General features: G+C 39.5%; 3 protein-coding genes across 5 annotated transcripts; 1 reads left to right on the forward strand and 2 right to left on the reverse strand.

The window, feature by feature from the left end:
- Positions 1 to 695: 695 nt before the first annotated feature.
- txndc15 (thioredoxin domain containing 15) lies at positions 696 to 4725 on the reverse strand. 2 transcript variants are annotated; one of them, XM_047607023.1, is made up of 6 exons: positions 4520 to 4725; positions 2958 to 3277; positions 2361 to 2507; positions 1967 to 2130; positions 1258 to 1388; positions 696 to 1067 (listed from the first exon to the last, which is right to left on the reverse strand). In XM_047607023.1, the coding sequence occupies exons 1-6, from the start codon at positions 4608 to 4610 to the stop codon at positions 871 to 873; spliced, it is 1050 nt and encodes a 349-aa protein (XP_047462979.1). In that variant the 5' UTR covers positions 4611 to 4725; the 3' UTR covers positions 696 to 870. The 2 variants fall into 2 exon arrangements, with proteins under 2 accessions (XP_047462979.1, XP_047462978.1); XM_047607022.1 differs by having other exon boundaries at positions 1258 to 1391.
- A 1613-nt stretch (positions 4726 to 6338) lies between these two features.
- On the forward strand, positions 6339 to 8750 carry LOC125021301 (tripartite motif-containing protein 16-like). Its single transcript, XM_047607305.1, has one exon. It carries the CDS (start codon positions 6377 to 6379, stop codon positions 8000 to 8002), a length of 1626 nt encoding a protein of 541 aa, XP_047463261.1. The 5' UTR covers positions 6339 to 6376; the 3' UTR covers positions 8003 to 8750.
- Positions 8751 to 8892: 142 nt separating this feature from the next.
- c15h5orf24 (chromosome 15 C5orf24 homolog) lies at positions 8893 to 17135 on the reverse strand. 2 transcript variants are annotated; one of them, XM_047606655.1, is made up of 2 exons: positions 16639 to 17135; positions 8893 to 13598 (listed from the first exon to the last, which is right to left on the reverse strand). In XM_047606655.1, the coding sequence occupies exon 2, from the start codon at positions 13593 to 13595 to the stop codon at positions 12972 to 12974; it is 624 nt and encodes a 207-aa protein (XP_047462611.1). In that variant the 5' UTR covers positions 13596 to 13598; positions 16639 to 17135; the 3' UTR covers positions 8893 to 12971. The 2 variants fall into 2 exon arrangements, with proteins under 2 accessions (XP_047462611.1, XP_047462612.1); XM_047606656.1 differs by having other exon boundaries at positions 8893 to 13601.
- Between the last annotated feature and the right edge of the window lie 65 nt (positions 17136 to 17200).

The raw sequence follows: 17200 nt of genomic DNA on the forward strand, positions 1-17200 counted from the left end.
TTTAGTTCGCTGCCTGATTAAAAATTGCACTTTTTCCCAGGGGACTCTGGCGATGGGGAAAGTGTGAGAAACAAATTGCAAATGAGAACCTCGGCTCACTGATTTTGCAAAAATCAATACGAAACCAATTATGTTATAATATCTGTATTCTTTTTGACCCTGGAGTTTATTTGACAACCGACACTGATCAGCCACAACATTAAAACCACTGAGAGGAGAAGAAAATAACATCGACTGCTTTGTGACCATATAATGTTCTGCTGAGAAACTTTTGGACCGGTCTTTCGTGTGAATGTTACTTAGATATGTACATCCAACCCATAGCACCAGCACTCCTTGATGGTAGCAGTCATCCCCAGCAGGATGCAACCTGACACAAACATACACACATAAAAACACTTCAGGAGCAACCAAAACAAGCATGAAGGTGTTGACCTGGCCTGCAAATTCACTAGATCCCAAACTGATCAAGTATCTGTGGGATGATCCACAGATCCCCTTCCCCTCAACCCAAAGGCCCCCACTAACAGCATCTTCTTGCCAGACACCACAGGACACCCTCAGAAGGTCCATGTCCATTCTCTGATACATCACATCTGTGTTGGAGGCACAAGGGAGACCTACACAATATTAGGAAGGTGGTCATAATGTTATGCCGGTTTACATTAAAAAGAAAAGTCGATAAACGGTGAACGTTCCCTTAAAGTCAACAAATCATTATATTCTTTATTATAAATCACAATATTTAAAACGCTTTCAAACACATAAAACATGAGCAAATTAACCATTTTTTATTATTTTTTTATTTTATTAAACTAAACGGTTCAAGTAATTGTTTACATCCTCGTGAATGTTTAAGTCTGTGCATTTTCAGTCCTGATGCTCGTGCTCCTGCCCCGGTATGAGCCAGCGGATGCTGTCCGTCCGCAGGATGGCGTACGTAGTGAAGCCCGTGATGAAGAGGATGGAGAAGACCAGCAGCCAGTCGATGCTCTTCATGGGGACGCTGGGGAGGGGGCCGAGGAGGTCTGCGTCCGTCACGTTTCTGTCTGGGCCGGCTTCAAACCCTGGAATAAGACAGTTACTTAGCACATATGTTCCCATTAAAACAAATCATGTGTATATATTCTATGTATGTTGAGGACTCGTTCTAATATTACACTAAGGTATAATTAGTTGTTCTTAAAAGAAAGTCATTTTGGACATTTCTGCGTTCAGTTTATGTTTTAGTCTGAAACATATCAACTGCATTTGTACCTGTCTGGTTAGCGATGAAGGAGGTGAGAGTCTCCAGGGTCCTGTCCGTGTGGTTGAAGCGAGCCATAGGTTTGGCCCCCTGGAACAGCAGGATGTTGGGCACTGCCACCGTCCCAAACCTCGTGGAGAGACTGCTGGACCCCAGAGAATAACAAAATGACACCTTTAGATATTCTGATCTGATCTGAATATAAAGAAAAACCTGTCTAAACGGCAAAAGGAAAGGAAATTTTAATTTTAAGTAATGATGCTGTTCATTATTATTAATTTTTTACACACCTACACATACACCAGTAAATAGAACAAATACATATAAACACCACTATCACAGAATAAATTATCCATTGCTGAAGATTTAAGTTCTTCAAAGTCGGGATAACTCTGTTATTATGATAACTGTCTGAGGTAAAGTCTAAGACACTTCAAGCCAGAAGTGTCATAAATGTTTATGGTTAATGGTGAAATATGTACATCGATCAGGCATAACATTATGACCACCAAAATAAAATAACCTAATCAATGGACCCTTAATCTGATCTAATCTAATCTAATCTAATCTAATCTAATCTAATCAAATTTAACTAGTTTCTAACAAACCATTAACTTATATTTTTAATTCCAGGTGATTCCCTCAATTCCAGTATAAGCTGATTTACTTATTTATTTTTTTATAGCAGTGAGGTTATATGTGAAAAACATGGCTATCCACCTGCTGTGCTGTGAGGCATCCAGTGCCAGGAAATGCATGCCAGGAAAGACCCGGGGCAGGGCGTTGAAGTGAGGTGCCAGACTCGCCGAGAACTGACACCACGCCGTGAAGAACAGCACCACGGAGCACTCTGTGCTGTTAGCGTTGAGGAACTCCATCAAGTCCTGAAATAAGACGCAAACAAGTGAGGGCTGGGTTCAGTCCTCTGGAAATGACGTGAAGAGTAAAAACAGCTCTGATTAATGCGAAGAACGCTCTTTCAGGTGTTACTGTTTGGTGCCATCATATTCATTCATTGCACACGCAGTGTTACACGTACAGAAATGTGTAGAAACGCAGGAACACCGCAGTCCTCTGCATGATAAGTGTGAGACTTTGGGAGCGGCGTGAATACCTGTGAAGCGTTGAGGACCTGCACAGTGAAGTCATTAATTCCTGTGATGTTCCTCTTATCACAGTTCACCTTGTACGTCTTGGCAGTCTCTGTGGTGTTCTGCTCCTCAGTCGCCGTGACTTCAGCGCGCACGATGTCAAGAGTGATCTGGAGGTTAAACACACAAAGAGAAGTAAAACCTTTTCACTATTTCTGAGCCTGACTAAGAATTTCATCGACAAAATCATGGTGAAGAATCATTTCAGAATACAACATTTAAACTAAGGCTGCAAATAACCAGTTAGTATGGTTTACACTACTGCACAGAATAGTTACAAATAAAATAAAAATCCCAATTCTTTTGTTGGCCCCATAGATCCAACTAGCCCAGACAATGCTTAAAGTAATTGTCTGGCATGAATTTACCCTTTGACTTTCTATCTTTTTGGACGGTAATGGCTGTAACGATGAATATAACTTTGAGATTATGTAGAGACATCAAGACTATTTATTATATTGATATATATATATTATATATATATAGACTATTTAAAGACATATTCACCAGAAATATAACACAGCACTTTGTTGTAATTTACAACATTCCTTGTGAGTTACCTGCTGTGCTGATTCTGTGTCCTCCTGCTGCACTGACGCTTCATCTACAGCTAGATCAGGCGAACCACACTGGGCGCTGTTCTCATCACAAGGCGGGGAGAAGCCTGACTGGAAGTCTTTGACATTTTTGGGGAAGAGGGACTCGATGTCAGACGGGTCGATGGGGGTCTCGGTGCCCATCACAGCGTCTGCGATCTCGGCCGTCTTGAACTGCCTCTTCGGGAGAGACTCCAGGTCGTCGGACTCCACAAACTTGGGGCTGTTCTCCAAGTCGGACATCGCGTCTTCTGACAGCACGAGCTCCAGTGACTCATCATTCTCTGAAATAAATGGATTAAAACCAACACTGAGCTAAGAGCAGTCAACATTTCTGTCTTGACTTGCCTTTTGATAGGAAACGTAACTGTGCTGACATTTAACAGCCATAAACTTTGGTCAGGAAGTTCTTCGGTTAATGTGCAATTAAGAGGTAAGAATGAATGAGTCACATTATAAGGGTAGAATGGATCAAGCCAAAAGCTAATACAGTCTAAAGCAGCATAATTTTCATTTGAACAGCTCTCAAGTTGTGTTGACTTATCTGCAATATTTTATCCAACTGGTTTGCTTTAAGTTGGTTCACGTCAAATACTACAACTTTAGTAGAAGTAGGATTAGTTGCAGGAGTCCGTTTGTTTACCTGTTCTACATAACAGGATTTTACAACAGCTGCAGGTTATTTGAATATTTTTTTTTTAGCCAGTTTGAAGTAATGAACAAATGAATTAAAATGTTAAATCTCTCTCCGTTGGGAGGTCTCAATGGCACAAAGGATTATTTTCACACTGGAGAATAATCACTTTACACTGGAAAACCCCCTAAAGCTCCACAGTGTAAACAATGGGTAAATATGAAGATACAACTGCTTCGTATGCTTTATTAGTTAAATAACAGGGATGTTAGCACAGCACCAGAAACATGGGACATATTTTTTTACTCCTCTCTGGTATTTTTTCTTTTTTATTATTTTATTTATTTTATTCAGGTATTTGTTTTTTCTTTCTAAGAACTTCCATGCCTTGTGGTATTATTTATATTTTTCATTTACGTATAAAAGTCCTCCCTGTTAACATTCAGCAGCACTGTATGATTGTCATGCGCCAAGGGAATACTCCAATCCTTAACAATGCGACGATCCTTTACTTCTATGTTTTAAACGAGAATGGATGGATGGATGTGTGACTTTCTCTCTCGGTTCTAGAGTTGAGACTTTTTCCAAAAAAATGGGATTAATGGACTGCTTTAATCAAAACAATAGAGATAGACAACAATATTATAAACAGAGAAGCCCCGTGTTGTTGTTTTTTCTTCCTCGAGAGCTTGTTGTCAATTTGTTTTTCCTTAAATTGAAAAAATACATAAAAATATAAAATATATATATATAAAAAATGTTAAATTATACATCGTCCCATTGTCTGAGACAAAAACTGTTCTGATATAAGGTGTACGTATCCAGGTATTAACCAAAATGTTCACATAAGCGAAGTGCTAGCGCTGTTTGGCTAACGGCGGATCTCTCCTACCTTCTGCTGTCACAGACGAAAGCCTCAACACATCCGAGCAATTCAACATAAGTAATAAAACAAACGGGATGTGAAGTTTAACACCCGTCATGTTTCTTTTTCTTCTAAATTAACCAGCCAGACACAAATATGAAAGGTTATCATGACATGTTGAGATGCGAGGGGATGTTGTTCGACTCGTAGGAACCAGTGTTTGCTCTAAACACATGGCGGAAGAAAATAAGGGATACACGTCCACATTCTACTTCCGGGATTGCAAACAGGAAGTTGTGTAAAGTATCTTTAACCCTTTATAAGGCACTCGTTGAAACATTCGACCCTAGTTTTGTTATTGCAGGGTATTAGAAGACTTATTATTATTATTTTTAATTTCCATGGAGGAAAACAAGATTAATAAATTTCACATAGACTTTCATGACAACTGTACAATTTAAAAATTCTATATTACTTACTTATAACAACGAATAATATTATGGATAATTAACCCTGTATAGGGCACTCATTGAAATTTAAACCCTCGAGTGTTACTGTAGGGCATAAGAATACTTTTTTACATTTCATATTTTTATTGTAGAAAATCAAAGTCACTGAAATCAACATATGGTTCATTGGCAAGTGGTAAAAAACAAAACAAAACAAAAACATTTTAGACCATTACAACATAAGTGCTGATTCAGGCACTTCTCAACTTACACATTATCACTTTAGACACCATTAGGGGACTTCTCCGTGATATCTACTAAATCAGTAAAGATTTGCGTTCATACAGAGGTGGACCTTGTAGACCACATTACACTCTGATTTGACCTAAGAATCTTTCCTTAATCATCTCTGATTGGTTGAATGAAAACCACATGCTTCTAAACTTCACTGAGAGGCAAAAGGACACAGTTTAAAATGTGTTACCATATATGGTTCCTTGCCCCATAAAGGGTTAACGCAGTTTTTTCTTTTTTTAACAAAAAGAAAGAAAGAAAGAACGAAAATGAAATAAAACACTGGACGTTTTTCTGTACTAAAAGTGAACAGAAACCATAGAGTCCGTTCTACTCTATTGTCATTATTTATGTTTGTGTACACTGCTGTAAAACGTGTGGAAGCATTAAGGTGGTATGAAAAGTTTGAAAAATATTAATTCAATTCTTCAAATTCAATTTAAATTTTTGCATCTTGGGTACTGATGATGTGATATAAATGTTCACTAACCACACCTCAGTATACATAAAGAAGTTTATTTTGACCAGGTTAAGAGTAGGAAAGGAAAAGCCCTCTTTGAACTGGTAGAAACCTAGAGTAAGAAAAGAGAAAGATGAAGGAAGACGTAGATGCCGATGGGGGTCCTTTAACCAAGGGAGTGAAATTTAGAGTGAGATAGTAAAGGGATAGAAAGAAGAGAGAGGATTGGGGTGAAGGGGTTTGAGAACTGAGTCAAATGGGTGAGGAGAGGTTAGATGCACCCATATAGGTAGGTGTGGGTAATTGGATGTTTGAGGTGTGGACTTGTTCCTGAACATGAGATATATAACTTCACAAGTGTATAACAATAGTGGTGAGAACTGGGAAGAATTTCTAGAAGAGTTTCCAATGAAGACATTAAGGAAGAATTGTGCAATACTCCAAATTTAGACTGGATAGATGACTGTGAAACCACTCCTCTTCCTGGAATGAAGCTCACCATGCCCTTCACTCTTTCCTGTTTAGAGTCCATTCATTCTCTTCCTCGTCTGATTACGTAGCAGATCATATATGGGTATGGACATCATGTGATCAGGTGTAACCATCAGTGAATAAAAATCGAGGAAATGAGCGCAAGTTTTATGGAAACAGAAACTTAAGATTCTCCCATTAAGATGAGAAATGGCACAGGCGGTGGATCGAGAAAAAATTAGCTGTTCAATCTGTCTAGATCTTCTAAAGGAAGCGGTCACTATTCCCTGTGGACACAGCTACTGCATGGTTTGCATTAAAAACTACTGGGAAGATGAGATGAAAACACAGGTCTGTCCTCAGTGCAGGGAGAGCTTCACACCAAGGCCAGCGCTGGTTAAGAACACTATGTTGGCTGAGTTAGTGGAAGAACTGAAGAATTTTGGACTTCCAGCTGCTTTACCTGATCATTTCTATGCTGGACCTGGAGACGTGGCCTGTGACTTGTGCACTGGGAGAAAGCTGAAAGCCATCAAATCCTGCTTGGTGTGTATGGTCTCTTACTGCGAGCAGCACCTCCAGCCTCACTATGATGTGGCACCGTTGAAGAAACACAAGCTGATCGAAGCCACCGCAGGGCTTCAGGACAACATCTGCCCTCGGCACAATGAGGTGATGAAGATTTTCTGCTGTACTGATCAGCACTGTATCTGTTATGACTGCTTTTTAGAGGAACATAAAAGCCATGAGACGGTTGCAGCTAAAACAGAAAGGGAAGAGAGGCAGACGGAGCTCGGGTTGACACGACAAAAGATACAACAGAGGATCCAGGACAGAGAGAAAGATTTTAAAGCGCTTGAGGAGAAGGTGGAGGCAATAAATCTGGCTGCAGATGAAGTCGCAAAGAACAGCGAGAAGACCCTCAAAGACGTGCTGGAGAAAATAATCTCTGAAGTGAATCGAACGATCAGATCCCAGCAGAATATGATGGTGAGCAGAGTTGGAGAGTTTCAGGAGAAGATTCAACAGGAGATCACGGATCTGAGGACGAAAGACACTGACCTGGAGAAGCTCTCCTCAACAGAAGATCACATCTACTTTCTGAACAAATACCGCTCGCTGTCGTGTCTGACCGAGTCTACAAATGGTCCTGGGATCGATCTTCAACCTCAGACGCATTTTGAGGATGTGTCAGTGGCTGTGTCACAGATGAGCGACAAACTGCTGACAACTCTGACGGAACAATGGGGGAAGAAGAAGACAAAGGAAGAAGTCCAAGAGCCTTCAACCAGAGCTGAGTTTTTGAAGTACGCTTGTCAAATTAAACTGGACCCAGATACCGCTAATGGACTTTTGCGTCTGTCTATGAACAACAGAAAGGTTACACTAAGGCATGTGTTACAGTTGTATTCACTTCACCCAAAACGGTTCACAGGGTGGTGGCAGGTGCTGAGTTGCAATGGTCTGACTGGACAATGCTACTGGGAGGTGAAGTGGAGCGGTAGGGTTTTAATAGCAGTGGCTTATAAAGATATCAGCAGAACAGGGAACAAGAAAGAAAGTGGATTTGGAAATAATGAGAAATCGTGGGCATTAGAGTGTCAGGGTGGTCGCGTTACTTTCATACATAACAACGTTTCTACTGCCATCAGAGGCCCGGCGTCCTCCAGAATAGGAGTGTATCTGGATCACAAGGCAGGTGTTCTGTCTTTCTACAGCGTCACTACGACCATGAATCTCCTGCACAGAGTCAAGACCAAGTTCTCTCAGCCTCTCTATCCTGGAATCTGGCTTCCACAAACTGTAGGAGACACTGCTGAGTTTTGTGACATATAGTAGACGAGAAGGAGTCATCTGTGTGTTGAGGTGGGCAATGTTGTTCCTTGGGTTTTATGTAGTTTTTCAACAGGGGGTACGAAGATTTTCTGCCGCACTGATCAGCTAGGGGCTCCGTGGAGGTACTGCAAGGGTGTCGTAAAATTTTTGGTTGTTTAGCAATTTTTCATATACATTTTTTCGCAAATTTTCTTTAAATACACATTAATATGAATCCAACATTTTTAGTAAAGGGATATGGGATAGCTTGATACTTAATGCAAAATGATAATAGTAATGTATATTTATAAATAGCACTTTTTTAAAGTTATATATTACTGTATGGTTCATCGTTATAGTTTATTCATTTATTTGTAATAATCTGGTAATGTTTTTTTCAAAATCACATTATTCTTTCGTGTAAATTTAAGTGTCTGTACAAAATCTAGCAGTGAGGAAGTTAATAAAGGAGTCACAGTGAATTTAGCCATATAAATATATATATATATAACATGTCATCACTTTGATTATTTTTGAGTTCATTCATATATCTGTTCATTTAATTTAAGATTTCTGAAGGTTGACAACCCAAACTTAAACGTTAGATAGGAAAGCAAATGATCAGTTCAGTTCTGGGCGTGACGCATTTAAGTTTTGTTAATTCAATAGAATATATAAGGAAGTATGATAAATTAATTAGCGAGAAAATGTGTTACCATTTTCTTTGTTCACATTGTGCAAAATTCTCATTAAAAAATTCTGAATCTCACAATTCTTGGTGTCTTTGAGAACCATTTTCATGTCTGAACAATAGCAGAATTACTGAGGTGTGTGTAACAAATTCCTTGAGTGCGGCAATGCGGTTCAGGGGAAAATTTCTAGCCCAAGGATTTCCAGAGAACACTTTATCCGACAGTGTTACTTTCAGATTTATTACACAACTTTTGAACATTCCACAACAATCATGCAGGAATAAAGTGGGAATTATACAAAGCTTTACAGGCTTCGCTGGTCACTCTTCAGGAATAACTGGGCTTCACGTTGTCTCAGAAAAAAAGAGATGTGACATTTTTTTTAGGGGTGTTGATTGAATGTTGAAGATGGTGATACAAAAAAAATTGAAATAAAATAAATCACAAAAACAACTGTAATGAAAAGAACAACTTACAAACTTTGTGTCAGCACAGATTGCAAAACCTAAATATTACAGATATAAATACCAGGAATGTCTATAAACTGACTTGTTTTTATTGGAAGAAAAGAAAATCAGGAAAAGAAAGGTTATTAAGATACAAGTTCAAACACCTTGTCCTTCTGTTTAGTATTTTACATAAGCTACATAGTGAAACAGAATTAAGAAATGCAAGGTGGAGAAAGCCTAAATACTCCTGGCTGAGTTCTTACGTAAATCGCAACCACATCTAATATAGTTAATAGTTGACCACTTTCATCTCTAATCCAGGTTTTGCAACTTCAAGTCTGCATTTACTTTATGTTCCATTAACACCTGTAACTTAAAGGGGTGAAACATGTTGTTGGGAGTTTCTTTTTCCATATTCTAAGCTGAAAGAATTGACTACTACTACAACTACTACTACACTGGGTACGCCAGTTAGCATTTTTGTTAGCATTTAACAATACACATTTGAAACACCACTCTGTGTGTTGCTAATCGTGCTAATCTCAAAAGCAATTCGGAGGATCTGTAAACAAGGATATCTGTACGATATTTAGGAATAGTACACATTATTTTAGGATTAAATTTCCCAGTTTTAACCCAATTAATTCTATGCCCAAGCTAGAAAGCTAGCTTAGCTAGAATCAACTTCGCTAGCTAGCAGCTAGCAGCAAACTAGCACACTGTAAAGACTCATTTGAGCTGCTGAATGTTGAGCGGGTGTATTTTGTGGTACTTTAAGACAAGATAAAATACCCAGTTAGCCTGTGGAGAAACACGTGTCAGCTTTTCATTAAGAAATCCCCATCAAGTTGCAGATGGTAGCCGAAAAGACGAAGTAGCCATTTTTAATTTTCCAACAGAAAAGATGCAGGTGTCATTCAAATGTCCTAATAAGTCTGACAGCGAGCCATCGTTCATTTTCTTATTTACACTTTCACTACTACTGTGTCCTATCGAAATGTCTGCTGTGTAAAAAGGGCTATACAGCTAACAGCGCATCCTACGAGCATCATTATCCTGTTAAAACTCCAAACAAACAATCGGACCCAAACTTCATAACCATTCTAACACAAACACCGTGGAAAACAAAAGACAAACTTTAGAAAATGAGACAACCAGGCACCATTTCAGCCATAACCTCAACACAAAAATACCAGTTATAGTATCGGCTACATAAGAATCATATATAAAAAGGACAATACTTTTAAAGCAGAGTAACAGACAGATATAAAAACGATGTGTGTAAAGAAATTTACAATGGCTTTTTTTTTTTTTTTTTTCAGTTTTAGCCATGAAGCATACTTCTGCTAGGTTTGAGTACCAGATTTAAAGGTGTTAATCCATCAGTCATACTATGTTTAAGGGGATAGTGTTTTTTTTTCCATTTACATTTTACACAGTAACTTTCATGCTATGTTTATTTTGTGAGCTGTTCCCTAAATATCTATAGTTAGATAAGATCTATTCTTTGGTAAAGGAGGCTGGAAAAGGATGTTTGTATGTGACATTTCAGTTACCTCTGTTAACACTACGCATGTAAATAAAACAAGTGCTAGAAAGGCCTTGTACATGAGTTTAGAAATACAGCAATGATAAAAAGTGATAGTATCAAAGTTTACACAGTAACAATACATACACTGTTTTATTGCACCAAATTCAACTATTTCAAATTTTGTTGTAAGAGAACAACTCAGTGAAGATTTTCTATTTCTCTACTCTCTGGATTTGAATTTCCCCATATACTGTGTGTATAATAATAATAATAATAAAAAAAAAAATTATGCTCATAATAAAGTGAGTTATATGGTTCACTCCTAATACAAAAACTTAAAAGTCAAAAACACTTATTTTGGATCTAAATCATATTTAAACATGCTGTAAAATTGTGAATTTTTAACCAATTAAGCTAAAGCATTTCTTAGTTCCTTTCTAGTGTGTGTGCACTAAATAATTCATAAAAACACCAGCTTTCCCATTTTTATGTACATAAAAGAAAAGAAAAACACATAATCGAATGGCAATGTCAAAAAAAAAACATGATCACAGCTGGTTAAAAACAGGAAAAGACGGATAAAACATATAATTTTATTCCAAAATGAATTCTTTGTGTGATGACTGTAGGAAAAACTGTCTCATATTTGTGAATAGCAGCCTTAAGGGCTCCGTATGCTTCAACGGTTGAGGTCTTTAATGATTCTTCACACTTAAAACTCACTGAAAGACACTAATGTACTCGAATTTCTCTTTTTTCTTTGGAGGAACTGCCCCCGTCTCTCTGCAGCTTTCAAATGTGACCAACAGCCTTATCAGTGAGGGTCTTATTCATTTAAAATTCAGCATTTAAATGCACTGATCTGTGAGCACGACTCCCACAAAGATATTTGACCCTTTCGTCGGGCAAATGTCTGTCACACAAGTATCACATCAAGTTAAACGTTTTAAAAGATTATTAACTACAATGTAATGACAGATAAGCCTATATTCTGGACAGCAGTATGCACACTGTCCTGGGACAAAACGTAGCATTAAAGTAAATTATATAATTGTCTACAGTTAACACAGTAATGCGACTATGTGAGATCATTTAAAGTAAAGCAGTCGACTCGTTTCTAAAAAAGAAAACAAAAAAGAAACTTGGAATTTAGAAGAGGAATTACAGTCTATGAGAAAGCAATCAAAGAAGAGCAGAAACAGTATTTTTGTAATGACTCTCGCTGCCAGAAGGGGGAGACAAATGGTCTGCATTGTACTGAAAAGAAGACAAAATTAATTCTGTGTAAAGAAAACAGAAAAAAAAAAACATGCATTATAAAACGTTTAATTTTGGTATGTGTGCTAAAATTTGTACAAGTATCAAAAATGTTCCCAACAGTACACAAGCTGGCTAAATAAGAGAGCAGAGAAACGCAGAGTACGGGACTCCCAGCAATGGTTTGAAGTATAAAGTAGCCGAGATTAATTACCATAACTTATGAGTGATCCAGCATTAAGAAGGACGCACAGGAACTGTCCATCCAAATGAAGTTTGCAACAAGTTCTCCTTGGCAACTAAACATGGCAAACAAAGTCCGTATTAGGAAGTCAGCTGCTTATTTTTTCGAGTTAAGAAGAAGAAAAACAACATCGCTCGGATAACAACAATCCTTAGGGTTGCTCTGATGACATTTGCATGCAAATAATGTGCAGACATTTATTTGAAGTGACGTTTGGTGACACATTTCGGGACGAGTGGTGATTTTAAGTATTAATTCTGGAGCGGAACGTAATTGGATTTACTGCTGGCATGGAGAAACGTGTGTACGTCAGTTTTTTGACTCCTCTCTGACTCCCGTCACAAGCAGACGCTTCCTGTTGCAAACACATTTTAGTGTGATGAACATTCAAAGCACGTGATGTCCTGGTTTTGTTGTTTCCCCCACAACTGAGGCTGTCAACAATAATCTCCTTAGTTTCTTAATAGTTTTGCTTCTATCATTTGTTGGCGTTAAAATGCTACACGCAGCACACAGAAAATTAAACTAAACACTACACTTGTTTGATAAAAACTTCTCGCTCAGTGTGTAGCGAAACCTTTCACGCGCACTATAGATCTCCAGCCGCAGCACTGAAAAAACAAACAGCAATTATATCAGGTGGCAGGCACACAAATGACACCAACACGATTAATAGAAAATCTCGTCCTCTCAGCCTCGCAGCGGACTGGGAAAGATTACAGTCACCCTCGATATGTGGCAGGAAAAAAACTGTACGTATATACTGCATGTCTCTTATTCCAGTGATGAAGGGTGATGTAAAAATAGGGTGGAGCCTTTACTCATTGGTTGTCTTCTCTTTGCAGGAAGGTTCACAGAGGATGTCTTTGTGTGGCAGCGGGTAGGGGAAAGCCGCTCCGCTGCAGGTGCTACTATAAGGCAGTTTGTTGAGGCGGGAAAGACCTTTGATGCTGCCGGGAGGCCGCCCGGGGCTGACCTTGTACCCCGCCGCCCTGGTCGTGCCGAGCGGCCTCCCCGGGCTCGTCTTGAACCCGGCGGCCCTGGTGGTGCCGAGGGGCCGCCCCGTGCTGGTTCTGTACCCGGCTAGCTTGGTGGTTCCCAGGGGTCTCCCGCGCCTGCCCGTCTTCCCCGCGCCCTTGTTCTTCTTCTTGGCGTCGTCCGGCGCCTGGTCCGCGCCTTTCATGCCCGGGATCTTCCCGGGAGCGCGGGGGTCGCCCCCGAGAACCTCTTGTCTCTGGCACACCATGGGCTTGTGGCTCTGGGCGGGCAAGGCCATGGGAGCCAGCGTCATCTGGAGGGATGACGGCGGGGGGGGCGGGTAGAACTTGTTGGCCTGCGTGGTGCACAGGTCGAAGTGGGAGGCGGGGTGGTGGCCGTCGTCCGCCAGGCACGACGGTCTGCTGTTAATGCAGAAATCGCTGCTTGTCACCTGGCGCATCATCTTCTACTGGGGGGGGGTGGAAATAATGTTTCGTTATTACACAAAGGAAAAAGACTTACACCTGGAGTCTGTACGCTGCAAAAACGAAAGAAAGAAGCAAAATATTCAATCAAATCATCTTGTATTAAGAAAAGAAAATCTGCCCGTTGTTTTTGCTTGAAAATATAAGATGCATTTCTTTGATACAAGGATTTTTCGGGGTGTAATATTGTCTGGGGAGTGACAAAAATAAAAAGACGACATGCTGAAGCTCTGCTAAACATCTGGGGAATAAATGTTAAATATATCAGTATTATCACAAAGAAAGGAAACCTGGACACTATCTCGTAGGCGCGCCGTTTACAAGCCCTCCATGTTTTATCATCCAGTGTGTGGGAGACGTCGGCCCCCACGGATGAGCTCTGGAAAACATGGGATGTTCACAGACGCTCATTTTTTTTTTTCAAACTAACTACTTCATCACTGAAGTCATTTTATTTGTAAAGAATACAACTAAAAACATGGTGAATGAAGTAAGAAAAAATAAAGTAAGTCGGTCACATCGGGATTAGCCAGAAGGAAGCAATGTGACCGAGGATGTTTCCTCTGTGGTAAACCTTCTGAGAAACTCTTTGCATCATTTGTGAATCAGCTGCATCGGTCATTCGTGACTAAAAATCAGCTAAGATTAGTTGAAAGTGATATCCGACCACATTCTATGGTCTATTGTCGAAGTCTTTGCGTTCATATGTTAAAAAACAGCCATGTGTGGTCGGCCGTGGCTGCTGACGTAATCCGTTTAACTGTTGAATGGGGGCGCACCACCAGGACAGGCAAACCAAGCAGATGACAACCATTAACCCTATTAAGGTCCTACAGCGCATCGACAGCACCCCCTCCTCACTTAATCCCCCTTCTAGCATGTACGCGTTTACCATTTTTTATATTTTTTTAATTCTCCCACACAATTTTAAATTTCTGTAAATACATATTAACAAAAAAATCAACATATTTCAGTATGTTAGCTATGGTTAAAGTTAAAATGTAAAGAAAATAACTATATATACATATATGTATACATAAAATTGACAGATAAAGAAAATAATTGACTGTCTTAACTTCAAACTGTCATAAGGGGAACCTAAAGCCTGTAATATGTAGTGTTGTGATTGGCACAGAAGTGATGGGGGGCGGGGCCTACTGTGCAAAGGAGACTTTGATTGAAATAAAAAAAAATATTTGAACATGTGTGTCATTTGAATAACTTACTACTGAATGCAAAATTATAATAATACTGTATACTTAGAAATAGCACTAGTCCGAGTTTAATATAGAGTTAATCAGTTTGGGTCCTTGGCCTGAAAAACGTTGAAGACACCGGATGTAAACATTTTATTAGTTTTTCCCCTTATAACAGAAAAGACGTTCCCACATGAACCAAAACAGGACGTTATTTAAACTCACAATTAAACTTCAAAATGAATGTCCTGACTTTATGAGGCGAAATAGCACACATTTTTATATTGACTTTATTCTCCTCAGCTTCATTTCACTAAGTTTGTCTTAACCTCCTGAGACTCAAGCGTTTGGGTGGAATACATTTTAATTTCATTAAAATAAGATTAAGATCTTTAGGTGTATTAAATCACGGACAAACGGACTGAAAAACAGTTTCTTTCCAAGAGAAATCACCACCCTGAACTCTCACATGCAACAGAGACTTGAAACTATATTGATTCTTTAGCTGCTATCATGTTTTATCCGTCTGTTGTGAAAACCCTGTGTTGTTTACACGTCTACACTTTACCACTTCTGCAATGAAAACAATATATATTTTATGTTATAATTCTTTTTGCACTGAAAAGGAATAGCTCTCCAATCCCATGGTGCACTGTATAACAACAATAAAAAATCTATTCCATTCCATTTTGCCATTAGTAGGAGCTAAGAAGTATAAAAAATAAGCACCATCTTAAAACTGCAAGTAGTTTTTGAAATAAATGATGTGGACACGAGGATTATTTCGCTGTGTGTTACAATTTAAGTCACCAACGTGAACCAAAATGTAAAAAACGTTTATTTTAATGCAAAAGCACAATTGGAAGCGATGAAATCCCAACGTCCTCAAACGTGCACTTGTGAATATGCTAAATCTGCATGTTGTGTCAAACTACAAAAGTTAATAAGCGTGAACAAACAAGTTTATTGACCCTTCGCTACTGGTACATGGCAGACAAAGGTGTCCCCATATGAGGACAACAGGTTCAAATGAAGCAGAATAAGTGGCTGCCACAAACCTAAAACAGAACGACCACATATGAGGACGCCGGGTCTCAGGAGGTGAAAACAAACAAACAAACAAACAAACAAACCAAACAAACAAACAAACCAATTTTTTTTCCCCTATCAGTGTCAAAACTAAATCTAACTGGGGATCTTTTGTTCAGACTTTTCGCAAAGCCAGTGTGCAGGTGTTATTTTCCAGGTTTCCAATAACTGAATGAATGATTTAGGCTTCAAACTGGACGAAGACACTCCCTTCGCTTCGTTAAGGAGCACAAGGGCAAACCTCGCCGGAGTGGAGCCGGAGTGGCCGAGGCACAAACCCAATAACACCCGGTGATTACGGCGAGTTCACATTTAACTGTTTACATATGTTAATTCCACAAATAAGATGCTGCCGATTATATCCCCGCCTTGCCTCTCTCTGCAGAGGAAACACAAAGCGAGGAGGCGTGGGCTTCCCCTCCACATACTCTTGTCTGTAGTAATATTCATTCATAAAAATAAATAAATAAACATATGCACATGGATCCCCGCATCTTTTGCGTCCAGACGACAAAACCCTAATGTCACTTTCACCCCCGTGGAACATTAACGCGCTGCACAAATGGCTGAATTCAGCCTCCTTCCGGCCTGAATAGCGGGTTTGTTAGAATAAATATTTAACAACATGGCAGAAAAAGTGCGCAGACGTGTTACTTAAGTGTTTCTACGCGTAGATACGTCTTTTTTTTTAGCATATGCAATTAACACGAATACGCCAGCGTTAAGGTTACTGTACCTCGATTGTTCGCGGATGTCGGAGCAGAAAGGGTTAAGGAGAAAAATGATCTTTCATCCCTCAAAGCGTGAGTCGATCCATTTCCCCTCGAATATTTTCGCTCCACGGGACCGCAGCTCGGTAGCGAACAGTCGCCGAAAACGGGTTGAGCTCGTCGGCGCCGACAATGGAAACGCGCGCGTGTGTGTTTCGGCTACGCGAGCTTTTTTTTTTATTTCCCAGCTCCAGCGGTTTGGAGAAGAAACGCAGCCATTTTCCATTAAAAATTAATAAGACGGGAGCGCGTTCTGAGCATGCGCAGCGGAGGATGAGAAGAGGTCGTTCTCCTTCCCCTCCTTCATCCACTTTCACATCCAAGCGCTGTTTTTCGCTTTTTTAAAATCTAGAAAAAAAATCTCCAACATTTGCGTCAAACGAGCAGCTTTTAATGCCGCAAAAAAAAAAATATAAATAAATAACCTGTGTTATTTTTCGTGTTATTGTCCCGAAAACCGAACCCCCGGTCCAGTTTTAATATGCCAAACAACACTTCCCCGCTACTGATGAATAATATACAAACGAA

This window comes from Mugil cephalus, chromosome 15 (genome assembly GCF_022458985.1).
Source record: "Mugil cephalus isolate CIBA_MC_2020 chromosome 15, CIBA_Mcephalus_1.1, whole genome shotgun sequence".
Taxonomy (NCBI): Eukaryota; Metazoa; Chordata; class Actinopteri; order Mugiliformes; family Mugilidae; genus Mugil; species Mugil cephalus.

Coding starts and splice junctions, on each gene's coding strand:
- LOC125021301 (XM_047607305.1), top strand. CDS start 6,377: ATGGCACAGGCGGTGGATCGAGAAAAAATTAGCTGTTCAATCTGTCTA.
- c15h5orf24 (XM_047606655.1), bottom strand. CDS start 13,595: ATGATGCGCCAGGTGACAAGCAGCGATTTCTGCATTAACAGCAGACCG.
- txndc15 (XM_047607022.1), bottom strand. CDS start 4,610: ATGACGGGTGTTAAACTTCACATCCCGTTTGTTTTATTACTTATGTTG. Junction 3,278..4,519: donor TTCGTCTGTGACAGCAGAAG/GTAGGAGAGATC, acceptor CATTTATTTCAG/AGAATGATGAGTCACTGGAG. Junction 1,392..1,966: donor GATGCCTCACAGCACAGCAG/GTGGATAGCCAT, acceptor TCTGGGGTCCAG/CAGTCTCTCCACGAGGTTTG.